We start from the raw sequence: 19,989 nt of genomic DNA on the forward strand, positions 1-19,989 counted from the left end.
ACGTGGCGCTAGTACCAGGATGTCCAGACATGCAGATTTGAGGAGGGTGATCTGGTCAGCGATGGTGAGCGTAGTGAAGCCTGGTAGCCGCTTGGCAAACTCCACAATCTTTATAATGCACTTAGTGGAGAGCTCACTGAACTTATCCCATAGGCCCAAGTCCAGCTGCACTCTGTGGTCAGCACTTGAATTCTGGGAGAGAGAAAGAGGGACACTTTTTTCTTTCTTTCTGTGTGACTGTGCAAACTCCACATAGTGTTTGTCCTTCCTGCAAAGCGGTGAGCTTAAGTGGAGCGCGAGTGTCGAGAAGTGGGTGCAATTATGTGCTAAAAAAAAGACTCACTGTGGTGTATTTTCCTAGTTGGCACAGAGACGGGAAGGTCTCTTGGTGAGCTTTGCTGACTTTGTTGACCAGCTCCTCCAGTTCTCCACTTAGTTCGTAGTTCTCGGGCAGCACCACTTCCTCCTTCACGTCCTTCTTCTTTTTGTTCCTGTCGTTACGCACCGCTACCGGGACACACGTGCACGAGATGAGGAAAAGACACAACTCCTTTTGCTTTTTCCTCGATAGCGACACACCGGCAGCCCGTAATATCTGAGACGCTTACCTTCTTTGGACATGCCGACCTCAAAGCACTTCTGCAGCCGACAGTACTGGCAGCGGTTGCGGGTAACTTTGTTGATCTGACAGTTCTTGTCTCTGTGGCACGTATACACCATGTTCTTTTGAATGCTGCGCCTGAAAAAACCCTAAAACAGACACAGGAAAATGTCTTGGACATGGATGCCACACGATAAATACATAAAAAACTTTAAAAAGCTACTGTTGTTAGTCAGGATTTGGTACTATTTAGTGGATCAGTGGAAAGACTGTCTAAATAATTTAATCTTCTGATGTCACAGAACTATAGCAGATATCGATCCCAAGTAGACGCTGAAAGAAAAACTGGCACATGTATTTTTCATGATTGCTTTTTTGCTAAAGCCCATCGGAAGTTACAAAATCCCACGACAAATGAAAACCGTGTCACAGCAGCCAGCCGCGTTAAAAGTACTTTGGATTAAAAAGCAGGAGAGCCTAAAGCATTAACCAGCCAACTTCATACTGTAGGTGGCTACATGAGTTAGCTGATACAACAGGGAGGTGGGCAGTGGAGCGGTGCATCAGTCATCTCACATCAACAAGGCTCTAGGTCGGTGAACTGAGTTGAGGTGATTCTGGATGTGTTAGTGTGACGGTAAGTGTTTAACCTGCGATAGCTGGTTAAAAAATAAGCAGTGATTACAGGGTGTGAAACCGTGAGAGGTAGCCAAGGGTAAAGAAATAAATTGTCCAAATGTAGTTGCATGTGACATAGTGCTATGGGACCTGGACTGGTTTTCTACTCTATTTGAGCGCTCAAAGCTCTTTAAACAACATGTTTCATTCCCACAAGCACTTTTTTGTTCTGACTCTAAGTTCTTTCACACTCTGGTTAACACATTGGGAACAACTTGGGATTCAGTATCTTGCCAAAAACACTTAGGCAAGCAGTCTGGAGCAGCCAGGGATCAAACTACCAACTGTCCAGTTAGTGGATGACTTGCTCTACCTCCTGAGCCACAGCTACCACAAGAGTAATGGCTCAAACAGCACAGCACTGTGGAGCAGCAATTGTTATCAGACCACTGGAGCAGATATCTTGTTTCACTTGAGACAAACAAGTTCTGAAGACATTTTTAGGTTTTATTTACTTATAGCCAAAAGAAGCCATTTGCCTGTCACAAACAGCAGCACACTGTTCATTTGTAGCTTTAATCATGTGCAGTTACGTATGGATACACTAGAGGGCAGCTCAGCGACAGCAAGCACATCTCTGCGCACATCTGTCTGCCTCTCTTTTCAGGGGACCTCAGCTGTTCACATTAGCTGTAAACTCCTCGTGTATCTCCAACTTCATTTACCTTGCAGCCCTCACAGGAGCTCACTCCATAGTGATAACCAGATGACTTGTCCTGGCACACAAAGCACGGCTTATAAACACGAGGAGGAGGAGGCGGCGAAGGAGAGCTTGGCACCATCTCCTCCGAACTGGTGCTCTGGGTCTCCACGGCTGCGGAAAAAGCACAGAATGGAGAAACAGTTGAGTACTCTTATGAATTCAGAGCATCTTGTTTATATTTATTCTTAAAGTCTTTGAAACTTTGATGAAAGCTAATACAAAGTGATTAACAGAAAGAGTGGTCAGCAAACAACCCCCCCAACCCCACGCAGGCCACCCCTCGGAGCCAGAAGGCAAGCTCAAAGGCAGACATTTTTAAGAGAAAAGGGAGGAGGGGTGGCACTGCTGACTGACAGGGACTTAAAAGAGACACAATTAGCTGATGGCCAGATGGCCCTGCTGATAAAAATCTGATTGGCAGCTGAGATTTGATTGGCTTTTCCATTTACTGGTGAGTGTGGGGGGAGGTGAGATACCGCTGTTGAATTTTTGACTGGCATCTGAATTTTTTGTGTGTTTGTGTGTGTGTACGAGTGTGTGTAAGCTCCCATTTTTATTTGAAAGGTCGTCCCTAGCCCCATGTGAACAAACAGAGATGAGATGTTTATGAGACTCTGCTGTCTCCTTATGTTCCTTCTCACTGTCGCGCTAAAGAAAACTGCACACTGTATAACACCATATGCTGACCCCAGGCAATGCCATTCCTCTGCCGCATGTGAAAACGCTCAAACCAAATGATACAAAATGGATACAATGACGCGTTTAATCAGCCGCGCCTCCTCGCGCTGCAGTCAGAGAGCAAAAACCGCAACACGCCTGGTACGCATTTAAAGGCGACGACTACGAAACAAGCAGATTCCTTTCGAACGTGCCTTTCAACTTTCACCTTCACTCACCCCAACTTCACCTCTCTCTGCCCATTCCCACCCCCACTCTCTTGTTTCCTGGCCCTAAATTCCTCAGTGCAGGCCGGACAGGGTTTAATAGTAGCCCAGGCTCATAAGCAGGCCTATAAACGTTGTGTCTCGGATGGGAAGGAGGCCCCCAGCCAGGGTGACGGCCTCTTTATTGGGATCCAGTCACCTTGGGCAGCTATTCACATCAACAGCTCCATCCTTGGATCCCTTCCTAGTAAAAATAAAGAATCTGGGGTCAAAAACCCAAAGTCACAGCCCCTCCTGTCACCTTCAATGGGTAGCACAGGACTGAACCAAATGTCTTGCCCCAACCCCAAACACTGCAACCCCAACCTGAACCCCCGCTCTGTCATTAACAAGAGCGGTAAGGTTTCAAAAAACAGAGGGGCAAAGGCACAAAAGGAATAATCTAATAAAAGTAGAGGGAAAAAATGAAAAGAGAAAGAAAGAGGAGGGGGAAAGGAGGTGAGCTTCAGGACAGAAACTTCCCAGTGGCCGAGTGGTTAAATGAAATCCTGACTATTTAACTTTGACCTTGACTGAAGAAAGTATTGCTAACAAGAGGAGCTCACGAATGTGTTCGACACGGTGTTATTTAAAAAGTGACCACTCAGCGTGCCTAGCCCATTAATCACTGGTGAATTTGGAGCGGTGGTGTGATGTTCTGCATTGGTTTTGCCACTGTTATATGGAAGTGTGTCATCAGTCAGTAGACGAGTGTGTACGAGTCTCTTTCAGTAACACAATGAATCTGACGTGGAAATACAAAGCACACCAACCAGAATCACTGCACACTACCAGCATCTCATCGTTCAACATTATTACTGTTATTACTGTTAACTTGTTTATAAGTACAGGTTTGCAGGTCTCTTTAACACACTGTATCGTCACACACTGCTGTGACTCGTTAGTCCCTTTTCTTAAAAAAGAAAAGATCACAAATGATGCAAGCAGTATTTTTTTCCACCTCTGTGTGTTGCTCTGATGTGTCGGATTTTTTATTGTTTACTAAAAAAAAAAAAAGATTCAATGACTTTTTCTCAGCTTTGTACTCAGTGATCTTGACTTCTTTTATGTGAAGAGATTGTGAAAACATATTTTCTTTGAGCACACTCTGCACATCTCCCTGCACATTTGTATTCACTGCACTCACGGCTGATAGACTTGTGGGAATTGTAAATGAAAGAATGAAAGGTTTGCTGTGTACTTTCTGTGTGTGTTCCCAACCTGCTTTAAACTCTTAGTGTGTGAAACTACACATAGATTTTGGACCCAACGAGAGGAAAACACAGCATAAAATGCAATAGATGCAATAACGGCACGAATGATTTTCTCTCTGGTGTTGATTGAAAGAAATCGTTTAACTTTAGTTGGAGGTTATGATTGAAAAAACTTTCTTTGGGATATAATATCAGCTCGATGTTAAAGAGGCGTGAGAAGTGAATCACGTCAGGTTTTTTTTGCATAGTTTAAGAAATGAGATCGATTGTATTGGATGTACTGGTGAGCACAGCGGTGTTACCAGAACCATCCGAAATACACAAGTGGTTATCAAAAACTTACAAGAGCAGATTCTCTGTTGTGACGGAGTTTAAAGCCAGAAATGAAAAACCTCACCAATATCGTGGAAAACCTCTTTCTCCAAAACTAACAGAGAGGTATAGGCAGAGACTGATCTAAAGTTTGACGAATAAGGAAGGTCAAGATTTCTTTTCTTAATGAGAAGGCATACAATTGCATGTTTAAAGTAGGCTGGCACCCTCTATGAGACTAAACAAGTATTTAGAGTCGTTAAAATGAATGGACCATTTACAGACGAGGGGGGATGATAACATGTTGTTGGGGTGGTAAGTGAAACGGGCTCACAGTTATGAAAAACAGCCGTTAAGAGTGGGTGACTCATTATTGTTCATTGTAGCATTAGTTCTGAGAAGTGAGATCTTATCAAGAGGAATATTTAGAAAGCTGTCACAGTGCAGGAGAGATACTTGGAAAGACAAAGGTAATGGGGTTAAGAATCAGTTGTCCGGAAGAAGTCTTGTTTTGATTTGATGCTGTATCTAGTAATGTAGTGTAAGAAAAATTGTGTATGTTTCTGTTCCGTGTCCTGTTTGTATATGTGTCTTTTTGGCTGCTGTTACAACCAAATTTCCCCTTGTGGGACAATTAAAGGATTATTCTATTCTATTCTATTCTATGCTATATTAATAAAACCGAATTGAACTGAAGACGATTCTACTGGCACGAGTAGAAATCAGGTCTTGAGGTCTCGGTAGTCTCCTGATATTTGTTTGGAAAATGTCTTAAAATTTCATAAAACACTTGCAGTTTGTTCTTTTTCCACTTCCTTTCTGCTCTCCTGTTGTCTGAGTGCCCAAGTAGACTCAACTACCATTTTCCTTCTTTCTAAATTTTTCCATTCAACGATAAATAGCGACGAAACATAAACCAGCGGAGACAAAAAGTTAAAAAAAAAAATGTAACAAATTATAGGCTTACTAAAGTCTGCAAGTGTTTTTTAAAGAAACTGTTACGGTTGTATTGTCTTTAAAACCCAGTGATGTTGTGGGTTCAGCAGACCCACAAACAATGGGGTAGGTACCAAAAACTCGAACGCTTACAAGCGGGATTTTTTGTGCTGTCGACTTCTTTGTTCTGTAATACATAAATTAACTAAAATGAATGAAACATTGTATTATGTTTACACTGCAAAACAGTAAGTCAGAAATAAAACAGGACGTATAAATTACTGATTGTTTGTATGTCTTACTCACTAAACAAGGGTTTTAAAAATTATGTTTAAATTAGCAGCCAATAGTTGTTAATGGTTGGATTCTGATATGTGATGAATAAGTTCCTAGTTCCTGCTTTTTATGGGCAGATAAATAAAGGATAAATATATCAAATATGAATGTATCCGGAGACACAAGGATTTTGAGATAAAAAAAAAAAGACGGGTGCTTTGCACTACTGCATACAGTAACAATGAATAAACATGAGGATTCACTTTGCATTGTCTTCTGTGTGACTTTACGAACGTCTCAACGTGCAGCTTCCAGCTTTTTCATCTGCATGGATTTGCTGCTTCTCTTCTTCCGATGCAAAACTAAATGGAAAATCTAGAAAAAGAGCAACTTGGGATTTGGGGTGATTGTGACAGACACACAATAGCAGCTATTGTATTTGTAAAAAATGATTTCATATGTATTCACCCAGGTCAGAAAACCAGACTAGTGACAATAGTCTCTTTCTACTTGCTTTCCTCTCAAAAGAAAAGGCTGCAGATAATTACTTCTAAAGCAACAGATGCAAGAATTTGAGTTTCTGGGTGTTTTTTGTAATAGTGTGCGTTCAATTTTGGGTTATTAGAGCGAAGGTGTGAGAGGTGGAAGTGAAGGAGTCGGCGCTGGATGAGTGGTGCTGCAACCCGATCGCTGTTTTCTGTTTATATAGTAACACTGTCGATGTAAAAGTGGCCCTGAGAGAACCAGTGGAAAAACAGCTCCCATTGAAACGGAGAAGCTGCATATGGCGCCAGGAGAGAGGTAGTGACTGACAGTGTCTGAAGGTGGTGAGAGCAGGTGAGGAGGGACGTGACTCAGAGACACATGACGGAGGGAGACAGGGCGAGAGACGCTCGGCTGAAGGCGGCGAGAGAGGGAGTGGGGGTTTTACCTGGCGTGGAGAAAGAGGGAGAGGAGCCAAAAACTGTCGGGAGCTGTCATCACCCTGAACTGAGCTCAGCCTCAGAGCTTCGGCTTGGGAAAACGAAAAAAAAAATCCCTCTCTCTTCTTAACCTGCAACTCACCCCCAAGTATGTCACAACATCAATCAGCACTCCGCTCCGCTGCTGGACTCAAAAGGCACGACACGCCTCGTGTGAATCAGCTTAATCAGCTGCTGTAACGCAACTACTACACAGAGATTCACATGCAACAAAAACGATAAATATAACCTGTCATATGACATATTTCACACTGTAGCTCAAGCCTATTCACGGGCCAAATGCGGCCCAGAAGCAACCTGCGAGTGGCCCTGCCTGTGGTCCTGGCAGAAACACAGAGAAAACGCAAAAAATGAATTCATTAATTAATTTTTAAAAAAATTAAAAATTCCTACAGCGTAGTGTAGACTGTGAATGCAACACTCCTAGTAGCCTAGCAATATTTAACCCACAATACACCGTGATGTAAACATATTAAAAAATCATCGTAATATATGATGCGACAACAGCATGTCTTTCTCACTCCAGAAGCGCAAAATTGACAATGAAAACTGTCGGTTTAACCCTGCCCGGACTGACAAATACTTATTCATTTTACCGAGTTTAATAATCTTACAACCGGAGTTGTACTACCATGGTGAGGGTCCTGTACAGCCCAAGAGAGAGCTGCAGCATCTTCCCTTTGTGTTTGCTTCTTGGCAAAGAAGAAAAGGCCTTTCACAGATTCTGAAGCAATGAAATACTGCATGCTGGCTGTGGTGGATGCGGTGAAAAGTGAGTGTGACATCTGCTATTAAAAACGTACCCCTGTAGGACAGTTCAAATATTCGTAGAATTGAAGTTCTGGCGTCAGACGAGTTTGAAATGCTGTTAGATGACCTGAAGAAAACTGATGTAATGTCCATAGCAGGAGATCACAGACAGAACTGATAATGCACAGTTGTGCGTATATGTCCGTTTTTTGGATGGGAAATTGCTCGGTTTGCTACCGTTAGAGGGACACACAGCTGGCGAAATGATGTTTGAGAAGATTTAAGCTCTTTTTGAGGAAAATGGTCTGGATATGAAGCGTGTCTGTATACTTGTGACCGATGGGGCTCCATCCATGGCAGGAAAAGTGAGTGGTCAGCGAAATATTTATTTTAATTTGAAAGGGAATTATCAAAATGTTTTTTGTTATTATTATTTCAAATGTGCAAAAAATAGTTTAGTTATAGCTCCCTTTTTTTTAAATGGACCTTTTGGTGTGCATTTGTGAGAGGTCACCACCAGATTTACAGGAGAAAAGGGATAAAAAAAAATACTTGTTTTTCAGTACAGTTGTGTGGGTTTGAAATTGATCATGATCTGCTGCTTGCTGGCTTCAAAAAAAATATCTGGCCCAGATAAATTCCTCGGTTTGAAAATCTGGCCCAACTAACTTCGTAGTTGAATAGGCATGCTGTAGCTTATCGTCATGAACCGGAGAGCCATTAAACTAAACTTCATCTACTCACAGCCAGGCTACAACACAATTCGACTCCTGTCTTCTGCAGACGGCGTCACACTACAATATTCCTCCTTCACATGTCTTTTCCATCTTCCTCCTTTCCTGTTTCCTCAGTGTTTGTTGTCAGATCAGCACATCTCTGTTTAGACAACAGCAGCCGCTCTTCTTTATCAGCTCTGATGCCTGAGAGTCAGAGCTCAGGAATCAACATATCACTCCTGAGAAGTTTACTAGAGCTACACTGTCAAACTATCTTCTGACCAGCATGGCTTTAAAAACACAGGGGAAAAAGGAAAAGAAAGGCTTAATCGGGTTTTAGCTGTTTAAGTGAACAGATTTGACAGCAGGAAGTGATAAAATCCTTCAGATGTCAGTTAAACTGCAACAATAGCAACTGCTTTGTTTGTGGAATTTCTTTTTCACCACTCATAATTAGCTTTTTACTTATTTGTGTGTATGTGTGTGTGTGTGTGTGGGGGGGGGGGGGTTTCCTGCTTTTCCTCTGTGCACTCAATTTTTTGGAAAACATAAAAAAATGCGCCAACTGGCTGAATTTTAAGGGGATCAATTTTCTTGTAACAGATTATTGTAGACTGTTCTATTTTGCAGTTTGCCCTGCTGTACCACAATAATTTCCTTTGTGGGGTCAATAAAGTATTTATGCATGTATTTATTTTATTTCTGCCCTAACCATTCTGTATTAACAGCTACATGTAAATGAAAACAAAGTAACCACATGCTGAAGCAGCTTAAATAAAAACAATCGCACATAAAGAGTAAAAGTGACACTGCAGCCGTTCCTTGTGTGTGGTACATGCCCTGTAGGACCTGCAGCCTGGCTCAGCCGGCCTCCATCACACGTCTCATTGAACCCGACTTTGTCCTGAGGGCTCCGGCGAGCCTCGCATCTTTCTTGAAATGGGAGGTAAAGCAAAGCATGTGTAAACTTTAATAATTCCTATACTGTTGTTTGGGAGCCAAATCGGAATTCAGCGAAACAGTGACTCAGTTTACAGGAGATTCAAATTCGTAACCTAACCAAACCAATTTTTTTCTCCTCTAGCCGTTGAAATTTTTAATTTCGATAACAAATGTAGCTTTTACATAACTTCTCGCCAAACAAAATGTTCAGCAGCGTGCTGTGGAATGTGCATGTACACGCGAATGTGTGTGCGTGTGTGGGCTGCTGCACAAGTCCAGGGGTCAGTTGGACAGTGAGCGATGGTTTTCCGTGTGACTTGGAGTGCAACAACACTCGCAAACATGGCGAGAGGAGGGAGCGAGGGAGGAAACGCTGCCATAAATGTCCTTTATTATTAAATAGTTGCAACGCAGTCCATAAAAAACTCACAAAACTGATGACTTTTTTTTTTTATCTGTATTTCATACTAAACTGTATTAAGAGCAGCAACAGAGGTGGTGGTGGGGAGATTTGGGGGAGGGGGGTTCAACCGCAAATATGCTGAGCAAGTAATTACCACGACAGCAGGGAGGAGACGGGGGAGATCTCAGTGACAATCCCTTTCATCAGCTGTTCTAAGTTCAATACCATTGCCCCCCTCCTCCTCTTCCCGAGGCCCTCACTAATAACCCTCTTCCCCCCTGTGTCCTCTCCTGCCTTCCTGCCCTGGCAGGAGGAGGAGTCCTTCCTGTCACTGGCAGTGCCTTTTTAAAGGAAGGGCTGTGAAAACCAGGCTACTGTCCAGGAGATGGCTCCATAAAAACTGCACCAAACACTAAAAAGGAGGCACACAAGCAAACACAGAGGCAACGGTGCACAAAGGCACACACACACATTTGCACAAACTCGCTTACAAAAACAGAAACCAAACCCCTCCCATCCTCGCGAACCCTTGCACTGTTGTAAAGCGTGTCAGAGCCTCAGTACAAACATGGCCCCGAAAGAAGATAATCTGCACTTCTCACACTTCACGCCAACAAAGTAATAACGCAAGGGAAGGTTTCAGAACAAAACCTGGAAAACAGCAGTCTTGTAATCATTTGTTGTTCTTGTGTTCACGGTCAAGGAGTTTGTCTTTGTCGCCACGGCGTGTGAGTGTGTGTGTGTGTGTGTGTGTGTGTGTGTGGGGGGGGGGGGGGGGGGGGTGCATTTACGGGGCAGGTTGTTAAATTCAAGTTTGTCCCTTTTGTCCCTCCCTTCCTTTTTTTTTTTTTTAAATAACACCCAATAAACCAAGCTTTATATTTTCCCACCTCCCCTGCTTTTGGATCTCACTCCACAGTCGGCTTCCACCGTTGGGCACCTTAAATGCAAAACTGAGACCAGCACAGTTTCTCAAACACATTCTCTTTTGCTAATCTTAGCACGCACATGCATGTGTGGTAGTTAAAACTGCATGACCCTATGGCAATGTGGTAAGATTTTGTATTCTTATAATATAAAATATAAGATCTGAGTCTTATCTTAATCTGATTTGCTAAGTTTTAATGTCCTGAAAACGTTCTGCTGCTATACAAAGACCTAATGATGCGGTGATACCGTTCAACCTGATTTACTTCTGAATGTTACACCCACCAGTAAAACAAGTGATTTGCACTAGGTAGTGTGAATGTAAATGATGTAAAAGAATGTAAATGAAATGAAATACTGTAGTACATTAATAATTCTGAATCATTTAGGCACGGAGATAATGGGGTGAAAGCTGGAACGCCACGACTGGAGACAAGTTTGAGCATGACTCCGCTGGACCTCACAAGAAGCTGGCCTCGAGCTGGAACAATCAGTAATCAGAAGAACTGGATTCAAAGCTTTCATTAAACTACAGCAAAAATAATAAGCCTTCCCCACATGAATCACGCCTAACATTTGCCACGTCTGGAGGTTTCAAAATCAAAAGCAATGACACTAAATTTGCATGCAAACTGTTGCCTAATTACTCAAAGTAATCAGACTGGAGATATAATCTTATTAGGGCACTTACACAAGTCAAAGCAATGAAATAATCTGTCAGGATACATTGATTTTATTTCACCAGAGAAAGCGATGGGAGAGGCAACTCTGTTAAAGGAAGGAAAGTTGGCATATTGTTTTACTAGCTGGGAAAGTAATCTGAACCTAACCCACTAGTAGCCACTCCATTCTACACAAAAATGTGTGGTCATATTAAAAAAAAATCTGAAACACAATAATATCGCCTAAAGCAGGAATGTCACACTCATTTTACATCATGGGTCACATACAAGCCCGATCTTAAGTGGGGATGAGTAACACTTTCTGTCATTAAACCAAATATTTAATATCTGAAATTCTATCTTAAAATGTCTTTTAAACCAAGAGAAAGCAGTGCACTTTCAACTGCACATCTCAGTTTTTTTCTGCAATTTAGCAAATGCAAAAGCACACTGCCCATACTGTCGCATATTTATCAAACAAGAAGTTTTGGTTGATTCATTTTTTTATAACTAAGATTTTTATAGTAAACAGTGAAAATCAGGAACTTTTCTGTCATTAAACTCTTTATATGATAATTTGACTACTTTGGTGTAACATAAATGGCTCTTTAGCTTTAGCTGTAAAAAAAAATACTAAAAACAGCTACAATTTAAAATAAAGTTTAAAGTCCCTTATTTATACCGTCCTTCATATTTTCCAAAGCTGTCCAGCCGCCTGGATTAGAGTTTTTGCCAGACCGACTGTGGCCCCTGGGCCATATGTTTGACACCCCCGACTTAAAGTAAGAACTGACAAATATTAGATAACAATCAGCTATATATAAACACAACACATGTAGCTGATGTAGTCAGGTTATTATTAAACTGCAGCACACGTTCATCACAATTAAAAGAATCCGTTTTCTTCCAGCGGATATACATATACACACATATACTGAACTTGTGTTTACACATCAGCTGCTCTGTTTCCTGCTAAAAGCAACAGTGGAGACAGAACGCGGAGCTCCAGAGAAAAAGACTACTTCACACACACTACCAAACTGTATGAGAAACAAGTGACACTGCTGTGAGTACAGCCAACATAAATATCTAAGTTCTTCTACTCCAATAAAGACAACACACAATAAAAACTTTTTTATCTCGTGATTTAAGCACAATTCTTGTCTGTCTATAACAGCATCTTCCAGCTGTATCATAGTTAGCTTTGCTTCTTCAGTGTGATGATACGATGGCCCGTTGTTAAAGCAGCTTTGAAGAGCCTGATCTCAAAGAGGAGAAGATGCCGAGCAAAAACGGGGATTACTACTGAATGAAGAGAAGACCGTTTCCCCTCAAGGCTCTAAACACCAGGACACAAAGGGCAGCGGTGGGTTTAATCCCAACATCTAACTTCATCCTGCCACTCCTCTCTCACCCCGCTTCGCTTTTAAGTCCCCATGCCCCTTACACACCACCTAATCTCTTAATTGGGCCTTTTATAATTGTAATTGAATCATTAAAAGCTCTTGGTTACACAACACGAGGCCCGTAAGCTGATCCGTGTATGGGCAAAAGAATAAACACACTTTACTGCTGGGAAGAACACGCAACTACTGGAAGAAAAAGGAGATCTTCAAAAGAGGAGGAAAAAAAAAAGCAAATGTCACACCGCACAAGAGGCAGTGACAGAGAGAGCAGACAGACTCAGGCATGTCCCCGCTCCATTTAATGCCTCCTGACGTTGAAACAAAGGAAGGCAAAGAGGTGCTGAACTGCCTCGCAAAAAAATGCAGGAAAAGATGACCCCCCTTACACACACACACACACACACACACACACACACACACACACACACCAGAGAGAAGACAGAGAGGCCAAAATGCCCTGAGGAATTTAGCGCCATAATGTCCAACAGAACATGTTCACCCAAAGAAATGCTGAAAAAGAAAAAGCATTCACTTGTTCTCTTTCTAATCAGCTCTAAAGATATGCCATGCACCAGTTTATAGAAAAGTAGGAAAAAAATATCAAAATCATGTCAGACTCACAATAGATCCTGAGATGTTGAAATGAGCCATGGCTTTGGAAAATAGTAAAATAAAACCCAAACTCAGGTTCCTGAACCTATTTTTGCAACTGAGATGATACAAAATGTAAAATCTTGCAGAAAAAAACAAGAAATGCAAAAAACAGCAAAACCTACAATTTATTCAATAATAAGCAAGTGAGCATAAATATGACACTTTATGAGATACATGCAATCACTTTCTCTGTGAGTCAAAACATTAATCAGTCAAAGAAACTGTCAATCATTTTCTCTCGATTAATGAATCAATCAGTTAGTGATGCTGAAGTGAGCACTCTTCTAGTTCTTTCACACTGTTTTTACCAGACGATTTGGCTGATGCTAGTTGGAGCAGCCTGTATAACTTAAAAAAAAGAAAGAAAAAGAAACTAAAAATACATTGTATGCAGTTAAATAACAATGATTAATGAACATTTGCGGACATTTGTCTTTCAGTGTGGCATCTGGCAAAGCTCCGCGGCGAGTTGAAACAGGCCCTGCTGTGGTGTTTGTCATCCTGACTGCTCATCCATCATCATTAGCGAGCACTGCGGGCTCGACAGGGTTTGATGCGCTGGTATCTAAATAATTACTGAAGATAAATAGGCTCAAGGTGCTCGGTGGGGACATCTCAAATCGCGTCAGAAAAGTTTCAGCTCGGCGACGCGCCCGACTGCACCTCAAGTCGAGCTCCTATAAACGTTTGTTTTTTTCCAAGTCACCCAGCCAAGTGTAATCTGAGAGTCTGAAAATGGGCTCCGCGACAGTTACAAAAGGTGGCCTCGTTATTTTATGAGATAAAGCAAATTTTTTCCGCATTTGTATAACTGTGTAACTGTGTGGTGAGTGCATTGTACCTCAATGTGTGATGCAATTTTTGGTCAAACGTCAAAAGAATGTGTAGCCTGTGGAGTTGAGAAACAGTGACTGATAGCATGTCAAGCCATCCAACATCTATCTTTTAATAACTGTGCTTCTCATTTCTGCAGAACGCTGCTAAAATTCACATTTTTCTTTAACTGCTCCTGCATCAGTGCTCGCTCAGATCAAATCTTTTTAAAAGTGAAAAAGCTCCCCTCTCTGATAAAATATGTCTCCCTACTTATCTTTATTTATCTTCTGTAAATGATCCGTTTCTAACTAACTGAGGCTCTGTGTTTGGGTTTGTTCGCCTGATTGCAACCATGTGATTTCGAGGCCCATTTGCCTTCGATCTGTCAGTGCAGCGTTCGGCTCAGACGTTGGCGCTTGTTGTTTTCTGGACACATCGGCGGGTTAAGTCCCTGCATTGTTTGAAAGAGCTGTCAATCATGTGAAGTCATTCATAAGGAAAACAAACACCCTGATGTATAAATACACTCCCCAACTCACTCGCTCACACTCACAAAGCACGCTAAGCACATAAACAAACACACTGCAGGGTGAGAATGGGTACACATAATCGAAAGGAATCTGACTCTTCCTGTGGAGAGAGCTCCGTGATAACAAAACCAGGGCTCTGATAAGAACACACACACACACACACACACACACACACACACACACACACACACACACACACACACACACACACACACACACACACACACACAGCTGCTCTTTTTTACAGTCTGACGGACAGGACAGAGTACTCACACTGAACACTGCTTGTCCCAGCCCAGGCAAAAGGGTCCAGCCCGGAGAAGTAAGGGGTGGCCTTGCTGAGCATGCAGGAGCCTTGCCTGGACACATCGAAGAGGGGCCGAGGGGCCAGCCCCAGAGCCTCCATGCAGTCGAACATGTTTCTTTGCTATTGAGGAAATCTCAAAGTAACTTAATGCCCTGAGTGGTCCAGGTGTTCCCTGTCTGTCTGTCTATCTGTCTATCTGCCTGTCTTTGACCCTGCCACTGCCCCCCCCCCCCCTCCTCTGCCTGGCTGTCCTGTCTTTCCAAAGTCCTCTACATGGACAAACTCCCCTCTTTCTGTTTTAGTTTTTTCCCCCTCTTCACCTTATCACCGTTCTACAAGTCGAGCTGCTTCTACCCCCTCTGCTCCCAGATCACTTGCTCGCCTCCCCTGCTGTAACTGATCTCAGTTCCCCTCTTGCTGGCTCTCTGGGCCTCTCACACTCCGCTGCAGTCACGGCCAACTATCTGAGCGGCTCTCCCAGTACTGAGAAAAAAGGGGGGTGTGGTTAAGGAAGAAGAAAGAGGAGGGACAAAACAACACGAGGAGGCGTGTACCTGCTTTCCCCAACTGGCCACACAACAGTCCCTCTCTCCTGGGCTCTTTTCTTCTTCAACTTTTCAAACTCACCTCTTTATAATTCATATGCAACGAATGAAAACAAACACTCCTCTCCTCCCCCTTCCCCCTTCTCCCCCCCTGCTCCTTTCTCCGCATTAACTTTGTTTTTGTTTCACCACAGCAGGGAAGAAATAGCCTCTCTCGCAAACATCTCGGTCAACTTTAGCAAAAACTTTAAAAAACAAAAATCTTCTCCTACTTGGCAGAGTGTGAAGCACAGCGTTGTTGTTTGCTTGTTTTCACGGCGCTCTCAAACCCCACAGCAACACAGGGACGTGGCCCCAGACACACACTTAATGCCTGTAATATCCCTAAAATTAAAAACCTATTACAAAAGGTTGCTTTGGGAATATTTACTGTGATTTTTTTTTTAAAGAATGCAGCAGAAAAGAAACCTACTAAATCAAATGCCAATATTTTTTTTAAGTTACACGGACATAACTGTGTAATTACATATGGAGGAACAAAAATAGAATCCAAGACATGAGTGAGTCATTATTAAAAGGAATTTCATATGTGCAGATGGTCTGCTGTGTACCGACGACCGGCAGTTGCAACTAATCACAATTAATTAAACACAAATAAACATCGTGTCACTTTTGCCAACAGCTGGTGCCAAATCACGTCATTCTTTCCAGAAAGCCTGTATAAGAACTCACGATCAGCCGATCATGTGTAATTTATGGATTTATGAAATACTGCCTCACAGACAACAAAGAGCGACTTTTCACCCGAAAGTTTATGAATAATCCATCCGTGGTCGGCAACCTGATGGGCTCTTTTTTTTTTGGTTCAAATGGTTCAATACATAAATAATTCACTTTTTTTCTCCCCAACTTTCTCATGCTGCACAAAGTTTTGACCGCCTTTTTAAGGTTTCTCTTTCGCCACTAATTCATTGCACGTGCAGCCGCAATTAAAATCTTCTGCGTTGATTCAAATGGATTCAGTCATCCTCCCTCCCCGAGCGTGCTGGATGCTTGAAGTGTGGCGAAGTGTGGCTCAGCTGCAGGCGAACCGCGCTGGCCCAAAGTCTAGATAGTTTGTATACGAGACACACTCACCCTCCTCCCTCCTCTCGCTCTCCTCCTCCCTTTCCTTCCCTCGTTCAAGAGGGATGAACTCTGGAAGAAACCCCCACTGGGGCTCTAACACCCCCCACACACACTTCATACACACACACGCATGTGCACATGCAGGGGTACACGCCTGCACACTGACTTTCCAACAGCCTGTGGCTTTGAACACTTCATATTCCTCTCGCGTATTACAATTCTCTTCTTTCTTTGTTTTCCCCCTGCTTTTTTGTTTATTTTGCTCTCAACATCCTGAACCCATTCTTCCTCATTTTTTTAACTTTATATAATATTTTGAAAACACCATACACAATCTCTGCCGGTTTTAGCAGATTAACTTTTATATTCATCTCGCCCCTTAGCCCTCTAGCCATCCCCTCGGTCTTGGCCAAGCTGTGCACACAAGCGCACACCCGCTCACTACGATGCACTGTGGGGAGCGTAGCTGCACAAGCCCGCAGAACTCTCTCCACACCTTGAGACAATTACCCTCCCTGCCTTGCAGCACCCTGCCCCCTGTTGCTGCTTTGAGGAGAGAAGCACACAAATGAACGAGGGGGGGATGCGAAAGAGGGAGGGAAAAAGAAGACGAAGAAGTTGTATCATTTTCCTTCTATTTTACCAAAACACGGGCTCACGCCTGCTCTTTAGGCTCGGCAAATTGCCCCTCTTTGCCTTTGAAGCTTAAAACACAGGACTCCCCGCTCAGCTCTGTCCCTGCTCTTTTTCTCTCACTCACACACAACTTGTAGGAGGACCGAGTCGCATTACAGCTATTCACAATCAGGTTCTTCGGCTATTCATCCTGTCGTCATGTCTGACACAAACACACAGCGCCGAACAATGGCCCCTCTCTCCCTCTCTCTCTCTGTCTATTTCTCCACAGGCACCTCCTCCTGCTTGAACCACAGTTATTTGCACAAAGTCTCACTGCGGTCATCTGTAAGCGCACCAATACAGTCACAAATGTGAGGCAAGGAGCACAAGACTGCTGTTTGTGATATTCATGGGTGTTGGAATGTGCAGCCTACAGAGTGGCAGTGGAAATGTGTGTGTGTGTGTGTTCTGACACATAGACAATTATGTGTGTATGTGCTTAAACAGAGTGCTTGTGATGACAGACACAAAAGAAAAACACACAAGCCTCACTCTGAGCCATTAGGTTCATATTACTAATATCACACATGCGCGCACGTGTGCACACACACACACACACACACACACACACACACACACACACACACACACACACACACACACACACACACACACACACACACACACATTCAAAACATTACAAAGAACAAGATGCTACTAGTAGAGAAATTACGATGGTACATTGTGTTCACCACTTCCCTGCGAGACTTTCATAACCAATTTTGTGTCCAGAAAACAAAAGGAGGCGTCAATCGATATTCAACGTGAAATCCAGATACCGTGCAATGTATTTACAGAACTTCTAGGAAACCCGGAGCAGGAGGAGCAGGAAAGGCTCAGACAAAATCAGTCGCATGTGTGTTTTGCCAAATTTGTCCAGCTATTAGGGGAAGAAGAGAGAACTCAGAGCATGATTAAACACACAGCAGGGGTCTTTTGATGTGGATATCCGCTAATTTCAACTCCAGGGATGTTCCGAGTTTCATCTCATTAGGAAACAAAGTCCAGTTTTCCACTCACACTGATTAGGGCATGGATTGAATTAATTTGCAAATCCCGCTCAAACTTCCACAGAAATTTTTTTATAAACTTTTGATTCACTTACTACACTACCGGGAGATAAGTAATTTATTGTAGCCTCACTTGAGGGTAAAGAAAGGGCTTATTGGCTGCATTGTTATTCTTCCTATTGAAACCCTTCTTGGCAGGCAGCCACAGTAAACTCTGTTTATATACGGGATACCTGCAGAGTTAAAGCAATTAGTTTTCAATTTATTCACTTGGTGGAGAAACGTGTCAACGCCTTTCCCAAATTATAATGATGATAACTGAATTCCTTCTGCAATACCAAGCACACGCTTGCTTTGTATACCAAACACAGACGAGGAATAACCATGATAACGCTGGACAAATATAATCAGTGGCCACTTTATTAGTTACACGTTGTTAGTACTGGGGTAGGTCCCCCCCTTTTTAAGACTTGCCTTAATTCTTCATGACACAGATTCAACAAGGTGCTGGAAACATTCCTCAGAGATTTTGGTCCGTGTAATAACATTTATTGGCTGCGGATCTATGATGTGAATCTCCCATTTCCCATTGTATTCTGTTGGATTGAGATCCGGCGACTGTGGAGGCTATTCGAGTACAGTGAACTCATATGTCATATTCAAGAAACCAGTTTGAGATGATCGGAGCTTTGTGACGTGGCAGTTATCCTGTTGGAAGCAGCCACCAGAAGATGGGAACTCTGTGGTTATAAAGGGACAAACGTGGTCAGCAAGAATACTCGTGTAGGCTGTGGAAGTGCGAACTGATCCAAAAGTATGACAAGAAAATACATGTTTTTCCGATCTTCTGCTGTCCAGTTTTGGTGAACCTCAGTTTTCTGTTTTTTGCTGACCCTTGTGTGGTCTTCTGCTTCTGTAGCCATTCTGCTTCAAGGTTTGACATAGTGTGCATTCAGACATGGTCTTCTGTATACCTTGGTTGTAACTAACACTTACTTAAGTTACTGTTGCCTCCCTATCAGCTCAAAGCAGTTACCATTCTCCTGTGACCGCTGACATCAACAAGGCCCTTTAACAAACTGCTACTCACTGGATATTTTTTCTTTTTTAGACCATTCTCTGTAAACCCCAGAGATGCTCATGTGGGAAGATTCCAGTACCTCGGCAGTTTCTGAAACACTCAGACCAGCCAGTCTGGCACTAACAACCACGGCACGGCTAAATGAATTGCGTTGCCGTCATGTGTTTGGCTGATTAGATATTTGCATTAATGAGCAACTAAAAACACGTATCTAACAAAATGACCATTAAGTGTAAGTATTTGACTTCTACTCATCTTAATATTTGTGGTCAGCACACTGAACATAGAATATAAGGCATAGATAACATGAAGCACAAACAAACCTGAAATTTCCCACGAGTGAAACTCTGTGAAGCACAAAAGTTTACAGAATGGATTTGTATTTTTTGTGTCCTTCTAAAACTGACTTACATGATGAAACTCACGCACTTTACAGTGTTTGTTCGTCTGCATTTTATCTTTTGTGGAAACGTTAAATTTACATTTCAACACTGTTTTGCCCGTGGCCCCAAGACACCGATTTGTTTGTAATACAATACAGAGAGGAGACGATACCAGAGTGAGAGCTTCACAAAGACTTGGAGCGAACTCAAGCACAACTCTTTTTGCTGCCTTTAAAATAAATGTTGCGTACCAAGAATTTCCTCGACATGGCCAACAGCATTTCTGACTTTTGAGAGAATAGAGAGCCAAACTTGAGGCCATTAGCTTATCAGCTGAGTTCTTCTTCTTCTCGTGCTTTTATAAAAATATAAAGTCTGCTCCACAAAAACCCAAATGATGTGCATATGGTTAGGAAAAGGGGAGT

The 19,989-nt window shown here is 42.6% G+C and overlaps 1 protein-coding gene across 2 annotated transcripts in view; it reads right to left on the reverse strand.

The window, feature by feature from the left end:
* Nucleotides 1-19,989, reverse strand: part of LOC308403441 (retinoic acid receptor gamma-A-like) — a 37,690-nt gene that overhangs the window by 2,448 nt on the left and 15,253 nt on the right. The window contains exons 1-5 of one of the 2 annotated variants that reach the window (XM_080892855.1): nucleotides 14,706-15,214; nucleotides 1,945-2,093; nucleotides 609-750; nucleotides 344-507; nucleotides 16-192 (exon numbers count right to left, since the gene is read on the reverse strand). In XM_080892855.1, the coding sequence (XP_080748981.1) occupies nucleotides 16-192; nucleotides 344-507; nucleotides 609-750; nucleotides 1,945-2,093; nucleotides 14,706-14,850 (777 nt within the window). In that variant the 5' untranslated portion in view covers nucleotides 14,851-15,214. Of the gene's footprint in view, nucleotides 1-15; nucleotides 193-343; nucleotides 508-608; nucleotides 751-1,944; nucleotides 2,094-14,705; nucleotides 15,215-19,989 lie in introns of those variants that run through there. The other variant, XM_080892854.1, reaches the window with a different exon arrangement.

Source organism: Rhamphochromis sp. 'chilingali', assembly GCF_963969265.1.
Source record: "Rhamphochromis sp. 'chilingali' genome assembly, chromosome: 9".
Taxonomy (NCBI): Eukaryota; Metazoa; Chordata; class Actinopteri; order Cichliformes; family Cichlidae; genus Rhamphochromis; species Rhamphochromis sp. 'chilingali'.